Source organism: Bactrocera latifrons, unplaced genomic scaffold (genome assembly GCF_001853355.1).
Source record: "Bactrocera latifrons isolate USDA-ARS-PBARC rearing strain unplaced genomic scaffold, ASM185335v1 scaffold_1042, whole genome shotgun sequence".
Lineage (NCBI taxonomy): Eukaryota > Metazoa > Arthropoda > Insecta > Diptera > Tephritidae > Bactrocera > Bactrocera latifrons.
This window is the reverse complement of record NW_017534456.1, coordinates 37,504-50,868: the sequence shown is the minus strand read 5'-3', so window position 1 is coordinate 50,868 and position 13,365 is coordinate 37,504. Positions and strand designations below refer to the sequence as shown.

The 13,365-nt window shown below is 34.2% G+C and overlaps 1 protein-coding gene across 4 annotated transcripts in view; it reads right to left on the bottom strand.

The window, feature by feature from the left end:
• Positions 1-5,263: 5,263 nt before the first annotated feature.
• Positions 5,264-13,365, bottom strand: part of LOC108969309 — a gene marked incomplete at its 5' end in the record, with an annotated part of 22,403 nt that continues 14,301 nt past the window's right edge. For 2 of the 4 annotated variants that reach the window (XM_018933945.1, XM_018933962.1), the window contains 4 exon segments: positions 5,264-6,652; positions 6,731-6,876; positions 7,945-8,299; positions 9,722-9,820. In XM_018933945.1, coding sequence (XP_018789490.1) covers positions 6,416-6,652; positions 6,731-6,876; positions 7,945-8,299; positions 9,722-9,820 — 837 coding nt within the window. 4 annotated transcript variants of the gene reach the window in all.

Below are 13,365 nucleotides of genomic sequence, written 5' to 3'. Positions count from 1 at the left end.
GAGTCGCCATCTCTATTAAATCAATGGGAACGAATTAAAATTCTCCATCATGATTTCAGCCGCCGATGGAAGGACGAATACATAAAGGATCTCCACAAAAGATATCGCTGGAAGACTCCTGAACTTGGAGACTGTGTCCTCATTCATGATGATTGTCTTCCCCCAACCGAGTGGCGGCTTGGTCGCTTAGAGAAGCTACATCACAGCTCCGACGGTCACATACGAATCGTTGATCTCCGTACGCAAAACGGAAKGCTAACCATACCGCTCGTGAAGCTGTGTTTCTGCCAACTTCCGATGAWCGCGAGTCCGAAAACCGCAAAAACGAAACCGATAAAATTGCGATATAATAAAATCACTAAATTTAGCACTAAAACGAGAAATACGCCAATAACAAATCGCTAAAACATAATGAACTGTCGAGAAATAACAAAGAAAACTAACAAAAACGGTCGTTCAATGCGACGACCCATTCATGCCACACATCTTGGCACGATGGCCCATATCTCATTGTATGGTAGATTAATAATCGACAATCTTCTCTATACATATTACTATGGATGTAGATACGCCAGTTACAAGCACGTCAACCGCTGGGGTAGCTACYAATGCGCCACGTACCGGGCCTACACCAGCGCCCCGAACTATGGTTGCAACAGCACCGGCCGCTGGACCGGCAACCACGCCGGCAATTGCACCGGCAATCGCACCTGCAACGGTATTTGCACCCGCACCTCGTGGTGGCACTCGACCACCACTACACCAATCACGGACGCCGGAGACCCTAAGGTGCCCCATCTGTCGACGCCCACATCGCCTGCACCATTGTGGGATATTTAGGGGTATGCGTCCCGTGCAATGGCACCAAGTTGSMCAGGCACACGGGCATTGCCACAATTGCCTGCCACAAACACATATGACTCCTGAGTGTGAGTCACGAGGGCTGTACCAAATATGCCATAGGCCGCATCACACGCTGCTACATCGCAGCGCGGCACGCGAAGTGAATCGGCCACCCATCCATCGCGGCCGCATACCCCGATTCCAACCCGCAGCTCGTGGCGCACCCCAGCGGGGCGGAACCACCGAGGCTGGGCCACCATCTCGTCGATCCACGGGTCTGAGCAGCGTTGTGGCAACGCTGTAACAGCTGCAGCGCCTTCTAGGCTAAACAGTCGCCTAGGGGGGCCGGGATGGCCAAATGAGCATCTGCCCCCTCCTAAAATAATAGCACTACACCCCACACATACACACCATTCTCCACACATCATTCTTTCATCCCACACTACATACACCACACTCAACGCATCATCTTTTCACCCCACACTACACACAACAACTYAACGCATCATCATCTACACCACACCTTTCACACCACACACGAGGACACCAGCACACAATTAACAACAGGGACTGGCGGACGGCGTCGAACCTCTTTTGTTCTCTATCCGTGCGCATACACGCTATATCGCGATCGCCGATCAACATACCTTTCGAGAAAAAAAGTGAGTGCCGGTAGTGTTTTCAATATTTTATATAGATATATTAAAATACCTCGCATATTGGACAGTATAACGTCAACCTGAAATATGAAGTCTTTATATTGGGCATATAGGGCTATATGGAACCGATTTTACTTATTCTTGTGATTACGATAAATTATTAGCAGAAACACATATTTTATGAACTTTAAATCTTTGCAAAAAGTTCACTAGTCTTTATATCAGTTATATTGGAGGTAGAGAAATAATTGATCCGATCTTATCTATTTTTGACATCAGGGTACATTATCATTGGGAAAATCCTCTTTCCGAATTCCAATAATATACATAAACATACATAAGTATATCCGTAACGTTATTCATTTTACATCTCAGAAATGGAAGTTATTAGGAAAAAATATATTGACACATGTTAATTTATTTACATCCCTATTCTAAACCCCTTCAGAAACAACAGAAGAAGAAGGAACACCACGTTTATAGTTTTTACTCAAATCACCACAGCTGTTGATGAAATTAAAATTTGGGACTTTGTCAAACAGTAAGAAATCAGCTTTTGCATTTTTCTTTCTTTATTCTTGTAAATAACACAAAAACTTATAGACATTTTAAGTATTTACAATTTACTTAATTTTTTTTTCCTTTATTCAATTATAGAAAGCTGTGTCGATGTAGAGCGTGCTTTTTCTTCCTAAAGAAATTATTGTATTCACAATGTCAAAACTAGTTTTTTTGTTTTGCTCTAGAATTTTCTGTTTACATTTTGATAACTTTGTATAATTTACAACCTATTYGTATTCAGTTATCACTCAAGAAATGCATTTTCATTGAGAGAAATTTTTGAATCATAAAAACAAAACAATACAAAGGAAAACGGCTGATTTTGACATTATGGATTCAATTACTTTTTACAAATTCTTATAATGGGCTATCGACACAATCTTATTATCATATGTAACTTTTCTTTGTGAGTAGTTTTTGAAAATGTTACTACCTCCACTTTGTGCAGGCACATGGTTTTATGTATGACTGACATTCTGTTTGTAACTAGTTACGTAAGTATGGTATGCAGATAATTACAAAGCTAAGTATGCAAGTATGCTTCTTGTAGATTGATGTGCGGAACACAATGCTCGCGACAGACTGCASCAGCAAGACAGTGATCTGAAAATGGCGTTGTGAATCCTACTACATGAACGTTTGTGAGAGGGCAGCAACATAACTATGACCGGCATGTACACAAAACAACGCAGTTGTCCATTTTGCGAGAACGACAACTGTCAAAATAGGTSCGTCCTTAGAACGTGTGTATTTTAAKATKCGACAGATGTCGTTTGCAGTCTGTCGCGAGCATTGTATTCAACACATGACAGTAAAATAAATTTGTATKATACTATATCGTCTGACGTACATATTTTTGTTATATTCATAGGTAAAATATAAATGTAAGTTAACATGGTTTAAGTGGTGCTTAAAATATGTGTAACAAAGCATTATTTTTCACTCAAAAAACGGTCTGTTTGAATATAAGAATATTTGCTTCATAAAYATAAGTCAACAATATTAAAGCGAGTTTCCGAACATTCAGCAATAACATACTATTTTATTTTTCACCATTATTAAACATATACATATATTACTGCTATTTTAACTATTATATTATTATTTTAATTTAATAAAATTTACGTTTGTTTCTAATCTTTAAACTTCGTTACAATTTTCTTGAGATTTCGTTTGAATGGAAGGAACCATGGACGACTCTAAAAGCTTTGACCGCAAGTCACAAACTACTCTATTTGTCATTAATAGCTAATAAGCAAACTCAGCTTGACGCTAATCTTTATGGTAAAGTTGTAAATGATACTAAAATATATTTCAACAATTTTATCTTGGATTTCTTTTTTTTTTGTTTTTTTGCGATTCGTAGAATATGTACATACATATGTACATGGTCCTTTTTGTTAGCGCTCGTCTTCCGACTGGTTCTTGAATATTTATGCTAACATGTTAGGAAAGACTGAAAATCATGTAACAGAAAAAAAGCTACAACCCTGTATCCAACGAAGTTACAAATTTGATATTTATTACAGAGCGAAACATTTGGCAGATATGTAATATTGGTAAGGATAACACCGGCCGAAATCATGTTAAAGTTCTGAATATTTTTTCCAATAATTTGGTAGTGCTGATCATTAAACCTCATTTTATCGTATCACATCAGGGTTTTTTGTTTTGTGTTCGAGATTTAAGTTTTTTTAAATGCAGCCCTGCGCATAATTAGTAAAAATCTGATGTGATAGGGCAAATAWGTAGGTGTTTTCGTGTTTAAAATAGTAAAAATTTTTGGTATTTGTGGCTCAAATACAAACCACGTTCAAAAAATTTTCATTTGTCGGCCGATGTAATAAAACACGGATAAGTGGGATAGCAACACACACGCTCAGGTGCAATTTCATATCTCACCAACTTCCTTAGTATAATATGTCAATTGACGAAATTCGGATCTAACCGTGAATGAGTTACATATTAGGAAACCCCATCTTAAATAGAGACAAAACGTGGTATATTGTCCTCTAAATGTTGTACTAATAAATCGTTAAAGGCCCCTCTGTCTTCCGTCATATACGTAATTTGTGGATTGAAATCTATAAACGAAMTCAATTTATACTTTTTAATTTAAATTTTTCGTGAAAATACACTCGTCGAAATATTTTTTTCTAAGTTGGTATGACTGCCAGTAACAGGTGTCACTAATGTCACATCAAATTAATCAAAAGTGTTTAGTTAAGTTTGCCTTTCTGATGTACATAAAGTGCATTCGGGAATTCGGGAATTCATACGGTAAGTAAAATTATTCAACAAGAAGTTCCATTAAATTTTKTGTACGGAATCAAATTTCTGGTGCCGAAACAGTTCAGAATGCCAGAAAGGCATTTGGTGATAATTGTTTGTCGCGAGCAAGTGTTTTTCATTGGTAAAAACCTGACGAACCACGTCCAGGACGGCCAACATTATCAGCTGATGATGAACATGTCAATGAAATAAAGGAATTGATTCTTAAGGGTCGACAATTAATTTCTGGCTCCATTGGAATATTGGAAGMATTAGTGAAAACCATTTTGACAGATCATTTAGGCCTTAGAAAAGTAAAGGCACGAATGGTTCCAATATCACTCAATTTTTTCGAAAAACATTGTCGCGTTAACGTCTATAAAACAATGCTTTCCGACTARCGGGATAAAACAGACGATCAATCGGCCGAATATGGTGGCAAAGGTGAATCGAAGTGTTTTCTATTTACTTCCCACATAACACAATTTGAAATTCCATCTGATTCTCTTACTTTCTAGTATAAAAATCAAGAAGCAATTAATATAACGAGATAAACTTTTCACGAATAGTACCTGTGTGAGATATACATATAATTAACATTCAGAGAGAGTCTTTYTCTCATAATAATAGGTGTGGGTGCCAAAAATGGCTTGAAGCCGGTCAATACTTCTCTTACCCCCATTATACCTAATCAAAATATTTTCGAACTACCAGTCCTCAAAATAGAAATGTACATTTTGTTTACAAAAATAAAGTCGAATAAATGCAACGTATATCCGATACCTTAGCCGATTCGTAATTTTTATAATGAAATATATACTTTTCTTCGTATACRCAAATGTTGAAAGTAATTTTTTCGAAAATTCGTAACTCCAAAATTTTTCATATTGAGTCTGTCTAAAAAATTTTGGAATAATTTGAGTCAAAGAACACGTAAAACAATGTTTTACATGAAAAAAGAAATTGTAATCTTAATTTGTGATGGAATGACCCATATAGTACTTCTGCCTAAATTATAATTATAGTAAATGTTATTAAGAATACAAAAAGAAATTGTAATCTTAATTTGTGATGGAATGACCCATATAGTACTTCTGCCTAAATTATAATTATAGTAAATGTTATTAACATGTATGGATATACCCATATGTAAAATACAATCACTGTGACAAAAATGTCAATATCAGTTTTTGCCTAAATTTGATTTAATAAATGCCATACTCACTACCACTACAATGTATGTATGCATGTGTGCAAATGCATATTGTAGATGTGTATCTTCATAGGCATCGTATACATAGGTAGCTGAAATATCTGAAGTGGGTGCGTGATATATGCTGTAAAACTAGTTCTTTTAGGGTATATTAAGTAAAATATTAAACCGTAATGTTATTTTTTAAGCAAAAAAAACTTGGAAAAAATATTTAGCTCTCTCATAAAGTTTCCATATAAAATATTGCTCTTATAACACCACCTCTTAAATTTCTAGACGAAATTTATCCATATACAATGTGAAAAGTTTAGAATACTTGCATAGGTATGGATACAGAGATATCGCTGTGAAGTGTCATTGAACTAATTTGATTGACTAAGAAGAGGATGCGTGAATTATGAAAATACCATTTTTTTAACATCATAAATTTAATAAAACAAATTCTTTAAAATCGCTAAGGTATCCTATGAATTTCAAGTTTATATATAATATGTACGAGAATGAGGTTTTTAGTTATTGCATTTAAACTAATTTTACTTTTTTCGATACCAACTACCTATGTACCCATATGCATAAATGATAGTTACATGTTTATTTTAAAAAATTATATAGTGCAACGTCTGGGTATTGTATAGGGTGTGTATAGTGATTTGACATTTTTGCAGATTTTAATGTACTTTTRTATAAATGTAATATGTATGTATTTTTATGAATTTGTTTGTATTCGTATTCTTAGATATTTACAGTTGTATGTAAGTACATGACAAAATGTTCCGTGTGCATCTTATATTTATTTGAGTATTGTTGTTTTATGTAATATGTGTGTATGTATGTATGTAGRATTGAGATCGTTACCCTGTGTTCTTATTCAGTAATTTCCGGAACTTTGAAATTGCTGCATCGCCGCCGCCAGTGCGCTCGATGAGGGTGTCATTACTTGTGGTGAAGTCACAGCAGTGGACAAACTTGTCGCTGCTGTTAGTGTTGTTGTGGTGGATTGCGCTTTTGGTGTTGGTTTTATATCTTCGATTTGTATTAGCTGTTCAATAGGTATGAGAGATAGTTCGCCSCCTGGTTGCGGTATGGGAGGCAATTTAGCCAGAGCCTGTGGCAAAAAATGAGTTCGTTTACATACGTACGAAGTATACTAAACAAATCATATTTCTTACGACAAATATGTTACCTTGGCATGTTCAATGGCTATAGTTGCCGCCTTCTCTGCTTCACGTTGTCGCCGCTCTTTCAATTTCAGCGAAAATATGCCAACAGATCGCGCGCTTTTTACAAGCTTTTGCTTTAAGCGTGATTTTTTTGCTGCAATCTCCGCTGCTATATGAGATATTAAATAATTTTGAATAAATTAGTTTAAGTAAAAATATTTATTGTTCCATTTAATACCAACACATAAAACATAAAAAATGTCACTTAAAAGAAAAAGTATTTGTTTTTACAGAATATATAATATAATATCAGATAAACAGGTAAAATTGGCAGAAAGACTTAGTCCAATCGTACCAAGCATTATATGCTTTCTGAAAATTTCGAATGGTGGTGAGTTTTCTTGTGAAGGTAATAAAATAATGATGAAGATAACGAAATATAAAAGTTGAAGGCGGGGTATACTGAGATAAACTTTCATAAGGTTAAGTAACCATAGCAAAYACTCGAGAAACAGCGAGAAATTTAATGCTGTCTAGCAATCAATACATATATGTATGTATCGAATGAGATTATAATGCTAATTTGTAAATGTTGTCTACTTTTAGGAAAAATAAAGAATTCATAAATTAAATTGAATATATTACATATTTACATGTACTTTGAATAATGGAGTTCTAGTGAAGTGTTTTATTTTGCATTTAATTCTAGAATAGCCATTCCCTCAACAATCTGTTGACATCCCTTCGAACTTGTAGGCATTAAAGAATAGTTTGAGAATTATACTACCTACATATCTAAAAAGGAAAATGTAACACCTGAGGCTGTGATTGCTGAGTACTCCCTGAAGTGATCATTAGAGCTTCAGATAACATTATATTGATATCGAAGTTGCTTAGGATATGCTTGGCATTTCTYCCGTTGACATAAAGTAGACTCTTCACCCGAATCGCACTCGAAATCTTTCTATCTAGTTAATTTATGGCTTTACGGTGCCCTTAACTACATGAAATTTGCCGAGATTCTTGATCTAGCTCAAGGAATGTTGCGCTAAATATATGTAAAATATATGTATATGTATGATCATTAGTCGAATGAATTCCATGTAAATTTGTCGAATTGATTTTGAGTGCATGCATATAAGTAAAAAGTCGGCTGTTTTTCCATCGCGCATAATTCTGTGCGAACCTCTTTGGAAACTGATGCTATCAATTTGTAGCATTCTCCCTACGTACTTACCTTTAGCTTCCTCGTCTGTGCYGCCGCTTTGTGTTGTGCTGCCTGTGCTTCCTTTCCCTGCGACTATCTCCGCTGTTGTTGGATTTTTGACATTGTCAGTAAGTTTTTTAAGTTGCATCGATGACGTCGACGTAGTAGAGATGCCACCAACACTAGGGCGGCCACCATCTACTGTTCGCCCGAAAATGTTAGCGGCTGTCCCGATGCCGCCAGCACTGCCAGAACTGCCACCACCAGCCGATGAAGATGATGAGGAGGCAGCTACTTGTTGTTGGTTTGGCGATTTTATGGCAACGTTACTCCAGGATGGTGCTGGCTTTAARATATCCGTTGTGTCTGTATTACTTTTTAACTCCTTTTGTGTGAGTTTAATAAAAACAAACCCACATTTTTTATGTGCAACCAGGATATTTGAAAATTTTGAAAAGTTCATTTGTGTCAAGCATTTCGCATTTTTTTTTTTTATACAAAATTTTAAAGGTGTCCCAGGATATTAGAGTGCATTCCAATAGGTCATAATTGATAAGAAAATATATACGTTGATTATTATAGATTCAGTGTTAGGTTTGCGTGTTGTTAGCTAAATACATACATACATAAATATTTGCAAACCAAATTTAAATTTACACAAAATCTAATTGTAAACAATTAGTGTAATACCTTTGGAAAGTAAAATTAAATTTGTTTTTATAAAAAGCCTACTTGGTCTTATGCCTTTTGATTGAACACATTTAAATTTAGTAGTATAATAATAACATTGCGAACACATTTTCATACACAATTGTAACGATAGAATGGGTTTGTTGATTTAATAATAAAAGTTTCCCAAAGCTATTTGTATTACCCTTATACATATAAGCTTTTCAATATAAATTATATTTTGTCAATTTAAGCACGTTACAAACATTCAATAAAAATACAAAATTGATTGAAAAACTTTGTTCGAAAATGTTTTAGAGCAAAACAAAAAAAGAATAAAGTAAAAAAAGCTTAATTTGGAAGAGTTTAAACCAATTTAAAACTAAAAAAGGCATCTTAAGAGATTCAAATTATCTGGACAATAAAAATAACTGAAAAATACAAAATACTCGGAGGATTAGGGAAACGAGAAATTTTCTCCTAATATATTGATTAATGCAATGTGCTTTTGCTTTAACAAATGCAATAAATGGTTTATGTACAATTATTATTCATTTTATATTGTTACGATCTGTCGTTAGGATTTAATGATTAGAATGAGTTTWAGAAACTCTAAAACACTTAATTAAACATAATATACACAGAAAATCGATAAACTATAAACTTAAACAAATGTTTTCTATTGTTCTAGTATTCGTGCACATATTCTAWTTATATTTGTAATGTAAATAATATTGTGCGGAATCAATTCATAATCAAATTCCTTAAATTAGAAACTCCTAGTTGTTAGCTTTTTTGATAACAGTTTTTAATGCGATTTTTGGACATACATTTAGAACTGACAACATTCAAAACTAGAACTTCTGATAACTATTTATATTTGGCATATACATATGTATACGTAAGTAATTAACATACAAAGAACTGCTTATGTTCGTATAATAAATTAAAATGCGCTCACTACAAATACATTCACCATTTCATAACAATATTTCATTATTAACATCGACATTGAACACACAAAGAATTTATATACCACAAGTTAGAACTTCTTTTCCTTCTTCATACTAAACAGAAAACATATACGAGCATTCATTTATATATATTCCACAATTTTTTTTGCAATACGCCATTGTACCTTGGCAATACAATCAATACTCCTATGCAAGTTTATATTATCGCTGACTTTCAAGCGGGACATCCACTCGGGTGCGTGTGCCTTAAGCATAAGCTTATCCTTTGTTAAGAAGTTAATTTACATTTGGCACATGAATTTAATAGTTGAGATAGTGGAGAAAGAAAAGAAAAAGGATATTCAAAAATGTTTGGTATTTACTTTATAAAAAACAATAATAAATTAAGCGGAAGCCGAAAAGCGAATGTACTACTGTGGGCCAAATATAGTAAGACTTTTAAACTTTGATGTCGCGCGAAAACCCATTCGTCGAAATATGTTTTTTTTTTTTTGTTTGAGTTGGTATGACTGTCAGGAATATCAAATTAATATTTACTTTTATCTATACGTTTGTCTTTCTAAAGTACAGAATTTTTACGATGAGTGGATTATTCAACAAGAAATTCTATTAAATTTTGTGTGCGGAATCAAATATCTGGTGCCGAAACGTTCAGAATGTTGGAAAAGGTTTTCGGTGATAATTGTTTGTCGCGAGCAAGTGTTTTTGATTAGTACAATTCATTCAAAGAGGATCGAGAACGCTTTGATGACGAACCACGTCGAGGACGACCATCAACATCAACTGATGATCAACACAGTCAGAGATCTTATTGGCATCATTTGAGTATAGGAAGGATCAGTGAAAACCTGTTTGAAAGATCATTTGAGCCTAACAAAAGTTAAAGCACGGTTGGTTCCAAAATCACTAAATTTCTTCGAAAACCAGCATCGCGTTAACGTGAATCAATGCTTTCCGACTAGCAAGATGTCTTYAAACGCGTTATTACTGGCGATGAGTCTTAGATCTATGCGTACGACGCGGATACAGACGATTAATTAATAGATCGAATATCGTACCAGAGGTGAACCGAAGTCGATAAAACCAAGTCAAAGGAGGTCAAAAATCAAACTGTTTTCTTCGATTATCGCGGTGTGGTGCACTCCGAATTTCTTCCGGCCAACCAAAATGTCAATACGGAATACTATTTGAGTCTTATGCGTGGTTTACGCCAAGCTATTCGTTAAAAGATGCCGGAATTATGCGCCGACAACTCTTAGGCTTTGCATACTGAATTGATTTTTCGAGAGCTTATCCCCAAATTTTCAAACAATATAGTTTCGCAACCACCATATTTGGCTGTTTTAGATCCATGTCACTTCTCGTTATTCCGCAAACTAAAACGACTGCTCCGGGGAAACCGTTTTGACACATTTGAAGACATGAAACGTGAATCGCTACGCACATTGAAGACAAATTTACTTTAACAACTCTTTCGAGGTTTAGAAAAAATGTTGGCGCAAGTGTATTGAGGCCAAGAAGATTACTTTGAGGTGGATGATATAGATTTTGAAGAATAAATTAAGAATTTTAAAGTTATGACTAAACTGTTACTATTATTTGCTCATCGTAGCACATAAATATTAAAAAAAAATTATATACGATAGCTCAAATTAGTTTAAAGTGTTCAGTGCAGAATTTATTCTAAAATCTTCCTCGAGTAATATTATAATAAAAATACACGAATTCTTAGGACCTGTAGTAAAAGTATTAGCTAGACATAAAATCAAACAAACAAACAAAACTCACATAAAAACCGATATCATAAAACAAAATTACCAGAAACTAAATTCTCAGTTAAAATGATCTTAGTTAGTTTTTTTAATATTAAAAATGTTAGAAAAGTCATAGCCTACGTAAATAAAACTTTAGATAATAATAATTGATAAATAGAGAGACAATGTCAAAAGTTTTTCATTTTACAACATGTCTTCGATTTTGCAAGCGTTGAAGAATAGCAAATCGAACAAACTATACCAGATGGTCAATACAATTGATCTACTTTTTTGCACTGATTTTTACACGGCTTTTTTTACACCTCCTGGTCACTTTTTTTAAATAATTTTTTTACATGTCATTTTAATTTCAATTATGTATATTTTGCTATAAAATCAAAATTCCATATGTTAATACAGAGTTTGAAAATGGCGACGGAACTAGAAAATCATATCCTTAACTTGGACCCCAAACACAGAACGGTTTGAAAGATTTCAGTTCACTTGTATAAAACAGTATATTGTTACCGTGATATGAAGAAATAAAGGCAAAGACGACAAAGCGATTAATGACTAAAATTTATTATTGTTATTTTGCCATTCCCTGAATATTTTGGGTTTGTTCCTTTTAACAGTAATACATATGTACATATATAAAATCTCCCAGTACGAATGGATAGGTTTACATGTARAATGAGACTTTAACACACGTTTTTTTTTGCACATATTACTTTTTAAATTGATCCCAATAGTGAGTCTTTTATGAAAATTTGATTTTCTTTGCATATATGTATATTTTTCACGAGTAATTTACTGTCCCAGCTAACCAGGAAAAAAGGATATTACGTGTACTAAAATTCAAGACAACGGTTATGCCGCTTTAAATGGGGGTATTTTTGTCTGAAAATTTGAATATTTTGAAAAAATGAAAAGATTTTTCAAATTATTGTGTTGTGGTAACTGGGTCGGTTTAGCGGACGACTGCAAAAAAACGCATTTTTCTCGAAACTACTTTCTAGGATACAGTTGCCAGAATACCTCAAGTTCTAATCAGCCGATTTTTTGCAGCTTCCTGAAATGTCAACATTGATACTTCAAAAATTCATCATTGTTTTATTCGCCCAGAGGATCGCAATCCTAGAATTCATGGGAACGAGGACAAGGCTTTTTCCCCCCTCTAGTACAAAGACGCGTAACTCAAAATTTTTTTTAATATTAGTTAAACTCTTCAAACATAAATAAACAAATAATAAAACAAGTAAGAAGGGCTAAGTTCAAGTGTAACCGAACATTTTATACTTTTGCAACTTGCCAGGATCAAAAACGGCGAAATTACTTCAAATGAAAAAGGTTTGTAAATTGCATAGAGTATAGGATAAATTTTCACCCTGTTTTATCTATTTATGGCGGAGAGATGTATCATTATTAGAAAAACGCGCTACCTCACTTCTATTAAAATAACTCACACATTTGCCGAAATATGCGATATTTAATCAATTAGAAGTTCGAAAATCTTACTATTAGGTATATTTGGCGAGGGGAAGTATTGAGCCAATTCAACCCATTTTTAACGCAAATAAATGYTATTATCAGGACAGAATTATCTCCAAAGTTCAATTATATATTCCACACATTGAACGACAAATGATATTTAAAAATGTATCGTACGGAAAGTAGCCGAGGTTGCAGCCCGATTTCGATCATTTTCACACTATATCAATCTTAAATACCAAATTTAGTTGAAGTCGGTCGAGCAAGTTCCGAGATAAGGCCGTCCATCGTTTACCTTTGACCCCAGCGCCATTAAAGCCATCTCATACCATCTCGGARGTAAAATTTAATGTCTCTGGTGTGTTTAATTAATGGGATATCGYACTTTTAGTAGTTTTTAGCAATACCGTTATATGRGGACTGAGCGGGGATCGGATGATATCGTTCATTTTTTAGAAATTGTTTGTTGAAGATTTAATGCTTTTTTTGTTTAGCCAACTTTATCAAAATATTTAGCCCACAGGTGTCAATTGCTAATGCGATTCCATGTACCATATTTCAGT